The sequence below is a fragment of the Phyllostomus discolor genome, chromosome 11 (genome assembly GCF_004126475.2).
Source record: "Phyllostomus discolor isolate MPI-MPIP mPhyDis1 chromosome 11, mPhyDis1.pri.v3, whole genome shotgun sequence".
In the NCBI taxonomy this organism is placed as follows: domain Eukaryota; kingdom Metazoa; phylum Chordata; class Mammalia; order Chiroptera; family Phyllostomidae; genus Phyllostomus; species Phyllostomus discolor.
In genome coordinates this window covers 52,522,701-52,536,156 of record NC_040913.2, presented here as the reverse complement: position 1 = coordinate 52,536,156, position 13,456 = coordinate 52,522,701, and the positions used below count along the sequence as shown (strand labels likewise).

The following is a 13,456-nucleotide window of genomic DNA, read 5'->3' as shown; positions in this document are numbered from 1 at the left end:
GGCTTGCATACAGGGATGGGCAAAAAGTAGGTTTACAGTTGTTTGTATGACAATCTATAATCCAAAAAGAAATAATACAGGAATAAACTCTTGTGTTTTGTATACTTACAACTGCAAACTTACTTTTGCCTACCCCTGTATGTTCTGAGCACTTGTCCTTCAGCTGTTCAAGGCCGGGCAGGTTCACATGAGATTCGAGCAGACAGAACACAATTCATGGAGCTCTCCGGGTGTCTGACATGCTTTATTCCAGGGTAGGGTGAACCATGTGAGCCCCAAGCTGCCCTGGGAAGTCCCAACTCCCTTGCACACAATGCACACAATGCCAGCAGGGTGCACCTTGATTCTGTGCATGTGGGCTCTTACTCAAGGTTATATGAACACTGCTAAGTTATAGTTGACCAGACTTCCGGGGTAAGGAGCCTGACTCACTCCATTTTCCCTATGGTACCCCTTCAGGTAAAATTTTATAATATATTACTTATTAGGGAAAAAACAACTTTTCCTTTACCCCCTTTTTGACTAGGGGCCCCCCAAATTAAAATGACAAAAGACAGATTAACAGGAACATTTATAAGAATGCCTACTCATTAAATGATTAAAGATAGAGGCTTATATCTTAACTAGCAGGGGAAAGGGAGAGGAAGAACAGATGTGTTCCTTTAGGAAAGTCAAATGAGATTTTACAAGTACAAACAGATAAGTAAATTTGTGGTTTGTCTTTGAAAATGGGAAAGATCTTGCTTCCTCCTTCAGGTCCTGAGGGGGATTTATGATTGGTTTTATTCTGTTCTTCCTCCTGAGAGTAGACCCACCCTTAAAGAGGGGATTTGTGGCAGCCTTATTTACTAGAAATAGCTGCTTTAGTCAGATAAGGGAAGTTCCTAGAAGGCTTCTTTCTGCATCTGTTGAATGTCAAATATTTGTGTTTGGCCTAAAATAATTTTCATAACCTACCCAAGGGTCCTCAGTGGTTCCCTATACAGTTTCTACTGTATATCAGTTATCATCTCTATGTTGATCTTAGTCTGTCTCCTGAACTTCAAAACCATATTTTCCCCTGCTTTGGTGTACCTACCAGACTGTCTCATAATATTTCAAAAGTACAAAGAGCCGTCTCTGTTTCCCTCCCCTGTCCACCCAGTTGTCCTCTTTCTGATCTTCACATTTGTATTCCTGGAGTCCTCACTTACTGGGACAGTTTTGATTTGTCTTCTCAGCAAACACTCATCAATGCCACTTTTAGAATGTCTGCAGATCTTGCCCTGACCTTCTGCTTTGCTTTGTGATGATCTTCTTACTCTTCTTTCCCCTTTCATTCTTTTTATTATTAATGGAATTTATTGGGGTGATATTGATTAATAAAATTATAGGGTTTATGTGTACAGTTCTATAACACATCATCTGCATGTTGTGTTGTTTACCACCCTGAGTCAAGTCTCTCTCTCCCCATTCATTCTGTAGTGTAGGTAGTTGCTGGTTACTTATCCTTTTATCTAAAATTTTCGGTGATTTCCTCATTGCTTATTAAGTTAAGCTGAAACTTTATGAGCTGGCATCATTCTCTGTGGCTTTAGCTGAACAGGATCACTTGTTTATTCCCTGACCATCCACTTTGCTTTCCCATGAGTCTGCCAGAAACACATTTCTTCTCACCCCTGCACCAGTCTGTCACAGTTTTTCAAGGTGCAGCTCAAATACTACTTCTCTCTTAATGCCTCATCTAAGCCTTCTCCTCATCAGTTCAGATGGGCCTCTCCTCTCAACACCCGTGACATTTTGTGTCACCCACCACAGGTTGTCTGATTGTAGTTATTTGTCTACTTTTTCTACTATGTGAAGTTCTTTAAAGTCAGAAACTAGATAATTATTACTCATTTTTTTTACCCCTCAGTGACACCATGTGCATGGTAGCCATCTATATCATTTAAGAAATGCTAGGATCAGTGAGATAGGGGAATAAGTTTTTGAGGTCAGGAACTGTGTTCTGTACTTGAATACAGTTGAAAAGGGGCTGTGGTGTCAGGGAGTCACTGAGGGACTGGTCTCAGGGTCATAGAGATGGTAAGGGTCAGAGACGGGTCAAACCCCATCTGAACATTTTATTTTTATTTATTCAATTTTTAGTTTTTATTATTGTTCAAGTACAGTTGTCTCCATTTTTACCCCACCTCCTCCACCCCAGCCATCCCAATCTTCAACATTCTGTATTCACATCCGCATCTGAACAGAAAGGTATTTCTACTTTAAAAACCATATTCTTAAGGAAGTCTGTGACCACATGTTGTTTTAAAAAGACTTACTGCATTGTAGATAATTCTTGAACTCAGCCTTTTGTTACAGCTAATGAATTTGGAGGCCTCTAAATGAAGTATAGATGCAAAGCAGACTTAGTTCATTTTAGAATTCCTACTTAAAAATCTTGTTAATGGTGCAGAATCTACCATCTTGTTTACTTCCTTTTAACCTTTCTGTCATCTGCTGATGTCTGTTAAGCCCCCTTTTCCCTACTGAGAAGGGAGCCCCCATTTTGAGTCACCAATTTCCAGGTTCTTAGGAAACAGTTTCAAACAATTCAGAGCACATTTAAACGTAGGGTGGTATTGTTATGGGAGGCTTGGTTCTTCTTGCCAACCAGTAAAGAATTATAGATCAGCAAGCCTATTTAGCATGTAAACAAAGTTTATTAGTAATATGTTCTCAGGAAGAGAATAGGCCTAGCTGAGGTGGGTGAGAAAGGCATAGGTGATTGGTCTCTTGGTCCTGAGGATTTATATAATTTGTGGGCTGGGATGAGGGAATAATACATCAGTTTGCTGGGAGAATGGGGTGTGTACTCTTTCAAGAGAGGGTGTGACCTCCTTAACATAAGTATGGGTAGAGGTCTGTTAATTTGGGTTTTTGTCTTGGTCCAGACCACCTCTTGTTATCCTGTTAAAAACAGATACTTGGTGGAAGCAGTTAATCAGTTGTTTATGAACTTTTTCTAAAAGTACTGTGTATCCCCTCCCACCCATACTTCTCCTAAACTTCTACCTAACAGTATCATTATTGATGTTGTGTTGCCATTAATTTCTGCAAGTCAAAAGTACCAAAAACAATCCAAAGACAAATGAGGAAAATGCTGTTTGTAGATCATATTACAGCTCCTGTCTTTTAAAAATATCTTTAACTCAATAAAAAATAGGCAAAGGAAATGAATTGAGGGTTCATCGAAAATATGCATGATTCTTTAATATGTAAAGATGTTCAACTTTACAATGAAAGAAAGATAAACTCCCTGAGATACTATTTTTTCTCACTTGTGGATGGATCATCTTCATTTTCTGCCACAACAAGGTACCACAGATGGTGTCACAGGTGTGCACAGGTAACCAGGTTCTTAGTGATCAAGGACAAAGAATTGAACCGAACACACAAAGTTTATAGCATAAAGAAAGAGGGAAGATTTATTAAGTGATAGTACACTCCACAGGACATGGGAGTGGGCCAACTCAGAGCAGAGAAGGAACACATGAGGGGATTCTATTCTTATAGGGCAGAAGCTCCCTTGCTAGTCTTTGGCAGGCTTTTCCTGCGCAGGCACAAGGAGTTGGATTTCATAGCTACTGCGCATGTGTGGTTTCCCATGATTTTCTTGATTGGCTACTGGAGAAGGGAGTCCCACAATATTATTTCATTATAATGACATTATAATGAATCAGGTGTAGTGTGCAGGCGCATTCCATGATTCAGAGTTATCCCAGAAAACAGGAACAACCCATTTTAGGGGGTCTTTGTCATGTATAGATGTTTTCTACCTCAGCCCTGCGGGGCCTCTGGAGTTCCCTTCCTGACTATCTCCTGCCTAAATGGCATAGTTTAAACAACATAAATTAATTTATTTTCCTCGAAATCTGGGGGTTACAAGTCTGAGATTAAGTCAGGGTTGGTTTCCCCTTAGGCCTTTCTCCTTGGCTTGTAGTTGCATATTTTCTCTGAGTGTCTTCACTGGTCTTACCTCTGTGTGTGTTTGTGTCCTAATCTCTTCTTATAAGGACACCAGTCAGATTGGATTAGGACCCATCCTAATGGCTTCTTTTTAATTTAATCACCTCTTTAAAGACTGGATCTCCAAATCTAGTCACATTTTGAGGTACTGGAGATTGGGACTTCCAAGTACAGATTTGGGGGGGACACAGTTCAGCCCATGACAATAGGGCCCCCAAATAGTTTGAGCTCTGGCTAGGTGGCTCAGTTGGTTGGAGCACCATCCCATATACCAAGGAGACATGGGTTCTTTTCCTGGTCAGGGCACATACTTGGGTTGTGGGTTTGATCCCTGGTTGGGCTACATATGAGGGGAAGCTAATCGATGTTTCTCCCTCACATTGGTGTCTCCCTTTGTCTCTCTACCTTCATCTCTCAAATCAGTAAGCATGTAAAAAATAGTTTGATTACACTGTAGTAAAGGGGAAATTAAGATTCTCATACATTGCTGGAGGTAGTATAAATTGAAGTAATCTCTTTGAAGAGTCATTTGTTGTTATCTGTTAAAATTCAAGTTGTTTGCTTTGACTTAGCAGGATTTGGGAATTCCAGGAATTCCCAAAATGAGAGGTTCTTGCGAGCCAGCTCATAACTACAACAAAAACGATAAACTTAATGTTGTCACGTAGGGAATGGATTAGTTATGGTTAAAAAGTCCTTTATGGACATGTATTAAATACTCTAATGAAAAGCAAGATACAGAACAGTGTAAAGAATGTTACTGTTTGTATATAAGGGTGTTACAGAACAAACAAAGGGGGCCAGGACAGATATACTATTACTGAAAGAAGCCCCCAGGTCTGTTATGTCCGCCGCCAGAGGAAAGACGTCTCTCAATGCCAGAGATTCATGAAAAGGAAAAGAAATGTTTATTTAATGCTATACAAACTTAAAGTAGTGACCTAATGCCTTTATCAAAAACCCTGAAGTCCCTTAAAACACCTACAAACAGACACAGTCCTTCCTTCCTTCCCCCTTTGCCCAGTCCAGAGTACCATATCTCAGGAAAGGAAATAGAAGTCCATGGCTCAGGCAGTCCTCTGATTATTCCCAGTTAGTACTCGATCTCAACTGGGAGACCTCCCTGGGTTCCCGGCACCCTCAGCTGAGTCGCCGGGATCTCTGCTAAAACCAGGTGGTGGTTTCCCCTTCTAAAGCTGTGGGAGCCTCCACTCTGTCAAGGCCATGTGGTTCTCTCTCCAATGGCTGTGATGCTCTCTGCACTTCCACAGCTGCATGGTTTTCCCCCTGCACAATGGCTGCAAGGGGGGTGGGGGTTGCCACTCTGCCAAAGCCGCCTGGCAGTTCTCTGCTAAAGCCGCATGGTGATTCTCTCTCTCAGGGCTGTGGGAGTCTCCACTCTGTCAAGGCCAAGTGGTTCTCTCCCTCAGGGCCGTGAAAGTCTTCACTCTGCTAAAGCTGTGTGGTTCTCTCTTGCAGGGCTGCAGGAGTCCTCACTCTACTAAAGCCTTGTGGTTCTCTCCAATGGCTGCTGCATCTGGGTTTAAATCCCCGCGCCAATCTTCCTCTGCAGCCCCATTTCCGACTCCTCCCACACTCGGCTTCACAAGCCAGAACTCATACCCTTCCAGCTTTACTGGACTGCCATCATGAGTCTGGGCAGGCGTGGCCCCAAGTCCTGGAGCCAATCTTCTCCAAGCTCCCACTCAGGCGCAGGCGCTGTAGCTCAGGGGACCTGCCCCCCAGTCACATCTTGGTGGGGAAGTTACTTCCATTCCCCTGGCTCAGAGCATGGCTACAGCTATTTAACATACCTAAGCAACCAGCCAAAGGCTATAGATATGTTAAATGACCACACCAGAGGTTAGCTGCAAGGCTGTTGCTGTGCAAAACAGCTCTCAATGGCCCTGCTCCATATGTCCCTTCCCCCAACCTGCACCTGGGGAGTGGGAGTGAGGACATCCAAAAATCCCCTGGACACCTTGAGTTCTGGACCCCATTTCAAATGCCCATTTGGGACCCCCCCCTTGGCTGCACCCTGTAACAAGGGGAGAGAGAGTTTCTAGGTACATATTTGCAGAAAATACGGTTATGTAAGGTTATGTAAGATATGATAACTTGTTGGACATGGAGACTGACCCTGGGGGGCAGGGATGGGAGGGAAGATTTTTACTGCATATACTTGAGTATCTTTTACATTTTGATCCTTAATTAATTAAATAAGCCATTTTCTTTCCCTTTTAAGAAAATTGTATTCATGACTTATACTGTTTGAGGTCATTTTTTTAAAAAATGAAATTATTCTAATCAAAATTATTCTCATTTTAATATTGCCTCACAGGCTGCCATTTATAAGATTTTATAAGGGCATTTACATCTGGATAGTGACTGTGTGGTCATTTGGTCATAGAGAACAGGCTAAGGGTATCCCTGGCAGAACAGTAATTATTTTTTCATTCTAGTATAGAATGTGTAGGAATCATTGTGTCACTTTTTTTTTCCCTCAGAAACTCCTATGCAAAGAAATACTATTCTGTTAATTTGGCTTTTAGCAGGTTATTTTAAGGCATTTATGAGTGATGATGTTGATAAAGCACTTCCCATGTGTTTAGTAACTTGAACTTTATGAAGTGCTTTAACATTTATTATCTCATTTTGTTGTCAGTTGAACTGTGAGGTTTGGAAATGTAGAGATTATTACCTTTTTTTTTTTTAAGGATGACGAATCCAAAGCTTAGATGTATCATGGTGAATTAGTGATAATCTTTTAGCTGGACGTTTCAGGGTATATGCAAAACTGATTCTGTTAGAATAAGGAGGAAATTATTTGTCAGTGTTTCTGGTATAATAACACTTCATGTTTATCACTGTTGATCATGTTGGTTAGTGGTTTTTGATGACTTTGTCTCCTCGAGGTCATTGGAAATTTTGGAGAAACTTTGGGTCATCAGAACTGGAGATGTGTTGTTACTGGCAGGGATGCTGCAGGACACTCTGTAGCGCACCCGACGGTGCACACAAAAAAGGATTATTCCCCAAATTTCAGTAGTGCCAAAGTTGAGAAACCCTGATGTAGCTAGCTGCATGGCCATTCTTGGATGGAGGATGAGGTGGACTTCTCTCTGAGGGGAGGGGAAGAGTGAGGAGAGATGTTTGGGTCTGGAGAATGAAGTAGGGAGATGGCTACCCTAAATCATCTCCTCAGAGGATCAGAGGGAGCTGCTGTGCAGAACCATGCAGGAGTTAGACAGGGTTATATTCCAGGGGCATGGCACAGAGCTTGTGGAAATGAGATGGGGAGACAGGTGGCTACGTGCTTGTGATTGGGGTAGTTCACCAAGCCAAAGAGTTTGGAAGTCATAATAGAATTTAATAGAAGCTGTCAGATATTTTTAAACCAGGGTTTTGTTATTTTTTAAGATAAAAGGAGATTGACTCATTCTCTATAATGTTGGGGGGGGGCATCTTTATGTCAGACCTCTCATATTTGCAATCTCTCACCTCCTTCCCTGTGCTGCCTGTCAGTAGATGGCATTGCCAGGTGTTTATTTGAGTGAGGTCAATGCCGGAACTTGCTTTGACCTTTCTGTGCACCATGGAGTCCTGCCACTTCTGCCTCCCAAGCCTCTGAAGATGAAGTCATATTCACCTTTCACCTCTCCCCTTCCCTCTCCATAGACCATGCAAGAACCATGAACTATTTCCAGCCCTTTCTCACACACATTGAGGGCCTATTCCAAAATGAGTATATGCTTTGGTACCCTTCAGTGACTTTTAGGAAAAAGTCTGACATGTTTGCCTCCAGCTACTATAAGATCAGCCTTTTTCTGTTTTTACTTCAGGTCGCTCGCCACCGGGTCCCCTCCTTGTGCCTTCTTTCCCGTAGGTCCTCAGTGCTGCCTGTTCCCTGCATTGCAGCTTCATTCCTGCCATTCTGGTTGCTGACCTGTACTTCTTCCCATGGTCCCCTTCCTTAGTTTCTCCCCTGATCCCAGTGCCAACTCATCATTCGGCTTTATTTTAAGAGACACTTGGTTCTGACTTGAACTGGCAGATCCCTGCTGTACTCTCTCATGGTACCCACTTGTGAGTTATGAGTCGTTGGAGGTCATCTTCAGCTCTAGAACACAAGCTCCCTGTGGGGAAGACAGGTGCTCATGCTGCTTATTGCTGCCTCCTGATGCTGGCTCCTGGGAGAGGCTGCCGAGTGGCAGCTCATCTTGGAGTGAATGGGGACTAGCTGACTGTCCATGGTAAGAGTCAGTGACATACTGAATAAGGTTGGAAAGCAAGTGGAGCTTTTCATGATGCAAATTCCATTCTATTGCTCAGTTAATAGATTAGTGGTGATGATGGCACTGGGGACAAAAGTCATAGGACCTAGCCAGGGTACTTAACACATTGTTTGCGGGTAGTTTTTATCGTGTGCTCTACTACCAGTCAACGTAAAACATATAAATACGTTTCCCGCATACAATGTGTTAAAAAGCAGTGGCCCAAATAAAGGACCTAACACTGTTTTCTTAGGTGCCCTTTAATCTGGTGGACTTTGTGCTTGTATAGCATTCACACCTCAGTGTGTCTGGTACCAGGAAGCAGCTGGATGAAAATAGAAGTAGGCTGGTCATTTTACTGCATTTCTTCTCCAGGAAGGTGGGGTCTGTACAATGAAGGAGTGGGGTTTTAGCCTTTCAGCTAGGGAGCACTTAGTTTACCACTTGTTCTGCTATTGCTTTAATGCCCCCTGTGGTATTAGGGCACCACTGGAAAATGTGTCATCCATGAAAAGAGGATATAGTATTTTTAAAGGGTATTTTGTTTCCTTGGTGTAGGTAGTTGCTGGGCTAGGCCAGCAGGGATTTAGGAGTATAAGGAGTGTTGGAATGACAGGGTGTGGTCACTTGGCCTCTCCCTGTTCCAGGAAGCAATTTGGTGACACTGGGATCTCCAGAGTCAGCAAAGATTGTTCCCAGGGTGTGCTATTGCACAGCTCCCTGCAGGTTGGGTGTGAGGCGAGGAGAGATTACCTACCTGTTGAAAGTTTATCTTGCTCTTAGCAAGCTTGCCCTTAATGCTCATAAAATAATAAAAAAGATAGGAGCTGGGTCAAACAGCCCCATAAAAAGGGAATGGGAGTAGAAATTTGAAGTTCTAAGTTCCCTTATAGAAAAACAATTTGACCCTGTCCAGTGTGGCTCTGTTGGAGTATCATCCTGTAACTGAAGTGTTGCAGGTTTGATTCCTGGTCAGGGCACATACCTGGGTTGTAGGTTCAGTTCCTAGTCTAGAAGTATATGATTTCTTGTCTGGGCATGTATGGGAGGCAAGCAGTCAATACTTCTTTCTCTCATTGATATTTTTCTCTCTGCCTCTCTCTCTCTAAAAGCAATGAAAATATGTCCTCAGGTAAGGATAAAAACAAACCTTTCATTAAAAAATTAATAAAAGAAAAACAATTTAAGTTTCCCATGTCATCGAAAATGGTATTAGGTATTTCCTGGGGTACTTTATTTCTAGCTATCAGACAAGATGCTTTTGAAATGTTCAGAAGAAGCAACAGAAACATTCTCTAGTAGCAGGTGTTACAGAAATCTACCATTGGGCTTATATGTGAAAGGAGAAGAAGGCTGGGGAATATTCCTTCTGATAAGAAGTTCTCTGTAAATCAGAACCAGGAGATGATTGATCCCAAGGCAGGTACTCTTAACTGGATGGATGGTTATTAAGTGAGTAAAATCTTTGTATGGATACAGTGAATTCCAAACATACCATTTAAGTCTTCTGTGCCTTTTCCAATCTAGACTTAAATTGTCTTTATCACATTAGTAGTCAAGGGCATTAAAAAGCTTGAGAAAGTATTCTGTATACAATCAAACTTGGACTTTTTATTTATAACATTATAGAATTGACTTCAGATGTCAGGATTTATTTTAAATTTTAGAAGTTTATTTTGCAAGTGCAGAACATGCCTTAGTGCCTCCCTGAAGTGAATACCCAGGAAATATAATTTACCCTTCCTTGACTACAGAGTACCATAACTAACCTTTCCAGAAATTGAACATGCCAGGCACTGTCCCCTGGCACTTGTTTGTTGTTGGTGGGAAACAGACAAGTAAACCTAAAATGAAAGTCAGATTAATAGGTGCTAAAGCAGAAGTCTGCACAGCATATGGGGCATATGAGGGTTGTCCTTGACAGTGAACTGCTGAGGTGAAAGGCCTGAGAGGCCAGAGTCAGTGTCACTGGAACCATGGATTTGTATGGGTGCCTGGCAGAGGGGCCTTCTTGGGGATATTCTGAAGACTCAAGACACGGTTCCATCCTGAAGGTACTAAAGAGCCTTGGAAAGGTTTTGTTTTTCTATTTTCTCCTGATGCATACAAAAACTACCATAAAATACTGAGTTAGCAATGAATCATGCTGATATAAGCATGCCTATGATTATAGCTCCTAGGTAGCAAGCCAGAATACCACCAGTGTTGTGCTAGGTTATCTTCTACCAATATTACTGATGGGTTACTTGCCACTGGTGCTGTTATGGTTTATACATGTCACCAGCTCTTGTTCTGGCACTTAGCTAACCTCTCAATTGGAAGCTTAGAGAGGAAATAATTTCCCTGGCCCCTCAGGTAGTAAAGAGGAGTCAGAATCTCAACCCTGGTCTGGCGTATCCCCAAGCCCACATATTCCTGATCACCACATAGACATTCCCTCTTGGGGAATGGTGCAGATATGTGCTTGCTTGCTTGCTTGTTTGTTTTCAGGGTAGAATCAGTTTGGGATTTATGTCTAAAAAGAGAACTCCAGCCTCATGAAAGACAAAAGGAAAAGACAGTCACAAGTGGCATCTCACCTTCTGGTGAAGGGGGAGCTAAGGGACACAGGTACAAAGCTCAGTAAGCAGGGGCCTGCTTTCCTGGAAAGCTCCCTTGAAGAGAGGACAGTAGCCTTTGGGGGGAGTCTGAAATTGGCTGCCTTCATAAGCAGCTCACATGAGCTGCCATCCCACCTTTGCAGTATTGCCTTTCCTTTTGCTCACAGGGACTGAGGGTCAGTCTCTGTACCTCAGAGCTACAAGACACTAGCAGGCAAGTGACCTGATCCCTTGTGTGCTCTGGCACCTCCTGGCTTACACCCAGGGTGGTACTTGTGTGACAGCTGCTGTCCTTAACTGGCTTTGGGAACTGATCCTCAAACCCTACTGCACTTCTGGGTCACTAAGTTTGTTTGAGAGGATACCACGCACTCCCCATCCCCTTACCCCTGTTCGCATCTTCAAAGATTCTGGTTCATGAGGTCTGGAACACGCTGCCTGGAAGAGTCTGATGCCGGGGTCCCAGCCAGCCTGTGAAAGCCCTCCTCTGACGTTGTGTAGTTTTTTCCTGCGCTTGACTAAACTTAGACACACTTTTCTTGATGATGTTACATGTATTTATAAAAATTAATAGTTTCAAAATAATAAAAAGATCCCCTTAGATTATTTAATTTTCGGAGGGGTTTGCTTGTTTTAAAAAAGTAATTTCTATTTTGTTTTTGTAGGATACTAAATTGTGGATAATAATGGAATATCTTGGTGGAGGCTCTGCACTAGATCTAGTAAGTATTAAGTTGGAAACTGGTACGCATTAAAGCTCTTCTCAGTAAATCTTGGTTTTGAATATAATTCTGTGCTTACCCATTTCTGTTTCTCTCTTTTATGTTCCATGAAAAATGGACCAAACTGTTTCTTATAATATGTATTTTCGCTCCTGATATACTGAAAATTACAGGTCTACTTTTGAAACCAGTTTTGTTATTTCTAGGGAAATCCATGAGTTCATTCATAAAAGCTGAGAAGGATTTTGTCTGTCATTAATATACCGAAGAACAGTTTGTTAGTTTTCCAAAATTGGTTTTAACTTTTGTAGAACTGAAACTCCATCATTGTTTCAAATTTCAAATATAACAGCTTGCAAAATATTTTAATTTATAATTTGCTAAAATTAGAATCTTTAAAAATTAAAACATTTTCAGGAGTAAGAGACTGGCAGTGTGTGATGGTTGCAGTGTGATGCAACATACGACAGTGGTAGTCAGGTTATGAGTGTGTTTACGGTGAATCTGGGCCAGCACCAGTGGCCATCTCCTACCTACTGTGCCATTAGTGTGCCCCACTGTCTTCCACACAAGGTAGTGGAAGCTAGGAATAGCGTGACCTCAGAGACAGTCTGACTTGTGTCTCATGGTAAAACATAGTTTATATTATCATGATGAGATGCTCAGAAATAAGCAATGAATTATAAGCATTGCTTAAGTATTCCTTGAAGCGCAGTATATGCAAAACAAATTTTTAAAAGAACTCACACAGTTGTTTAGCACTTGACATCTCATCCCCACTGTGGTTACGCAGTGAAGTTAATGTAATCAGCTCTCTTTTTCTACCTGAATGGTAAAAGCTGGGCTGTGAGATGAGTGGTGATTTCCAAGACAAGCCTAACTTACCATTTTGGTGTTAGAACATGGGTCCTGCCTGATAGAAAGTTGTCAAGGTGAGGGGTCTGCGTTATTCACGGCCCTCAGAGTGAGAGCTGAAAGAAGCCCATGGTTGTTAGTGGTTATAATCTACACAGATTTTATTCACTAAGGAAAGAAGTGCACTTTGATTAAAAGGAGCTCATAGTTTTGGGGGGAAGGTAAACCTATGAAACTATAAATTCCTAAAAGACTTATATACCCAATTTAAAAAAAATCATCTAATGTTATAAACCATAAAGGCAGTTGGTCAAAACGATGTTCAAAGGAAAGTTAAAATTAATAAGCTATAAACCATTATATTAAAATGGGAAAAGAGACCAAACAGCTGGATAAATGTTATAACTTGCTTTGCTGCTTTCCAATAAATATTCACATCACACAGGGAATTTTCATTTTGTTTTTACTCTTTTGAGAAATGCTACAGGACTGTAGAAAATTATCTCATTTTGTATAATTAGATTTCCTGTTATATTAAGTGAATTTCATTTGTGACATATACGAAGTTGTTTGTGGGGACTTTTTTTCTGACCTTGAATGGTAAGAGCAGCAATTCTCTCTAAATGTTGTAATTTATTCATTCTTAAAGCTACAGTAATTTAACTTCTTTAGTGGTAACTTTCTTGGAGCTTCAAATTGAAATCTGTGAAATTTTAGACATTACAGTTTAAGAAGTTCAGAACTCTCCATTTTAAATAAAATCCCATATGATATGAGAGTCCCAGCAAACTGCTATCTGCCTTACACATCAGTGGTCCTGGGTAACAAGAACCAGGCTTCCCTTTTTAGAGATTCCTAATCATCTCATTTTTATTGATGATGAAATGGAGACACTAAGGAGATGGGTGCCACATGCAGCCAACAGAGCTGGACTTTGGGCCTCATTGTGACCAGGTATAAAACCTGTGGCCTTCCCTGACACCATGCTGTCCTTCCTCTGACTTTGTTGTATCTT

The 13,456-nt window shown here is 41.6% G+C and overlaps 1 protein-coding gene across 5 annotated transcripts in view; it reads left to right on the top strand.

Moving 5' to 3' along the window:
* STK24 (serine/threonine kinase 24) overlaps positions 1 to 13,456 on the top strand; it is a 126,234-nt gene that overhangs the window by 86,084 nt on the left and 26,694 nt on the right. For all 5 annotated transcript variants that reach the window (XM_028526389.2, XM_036011390.1, XM_036011391.1 and 2 more), the window contains one exon: positions 11,530 to 11,586. In XM_028526389.2, coding sequence (XP_028382190.1) covers positions 11,530 to 11,586 — 57 coding nt within the window. The remainder of the gene's footprint in view (positions 1 to 11,529; positions 11,587 to 13,456) is intronic.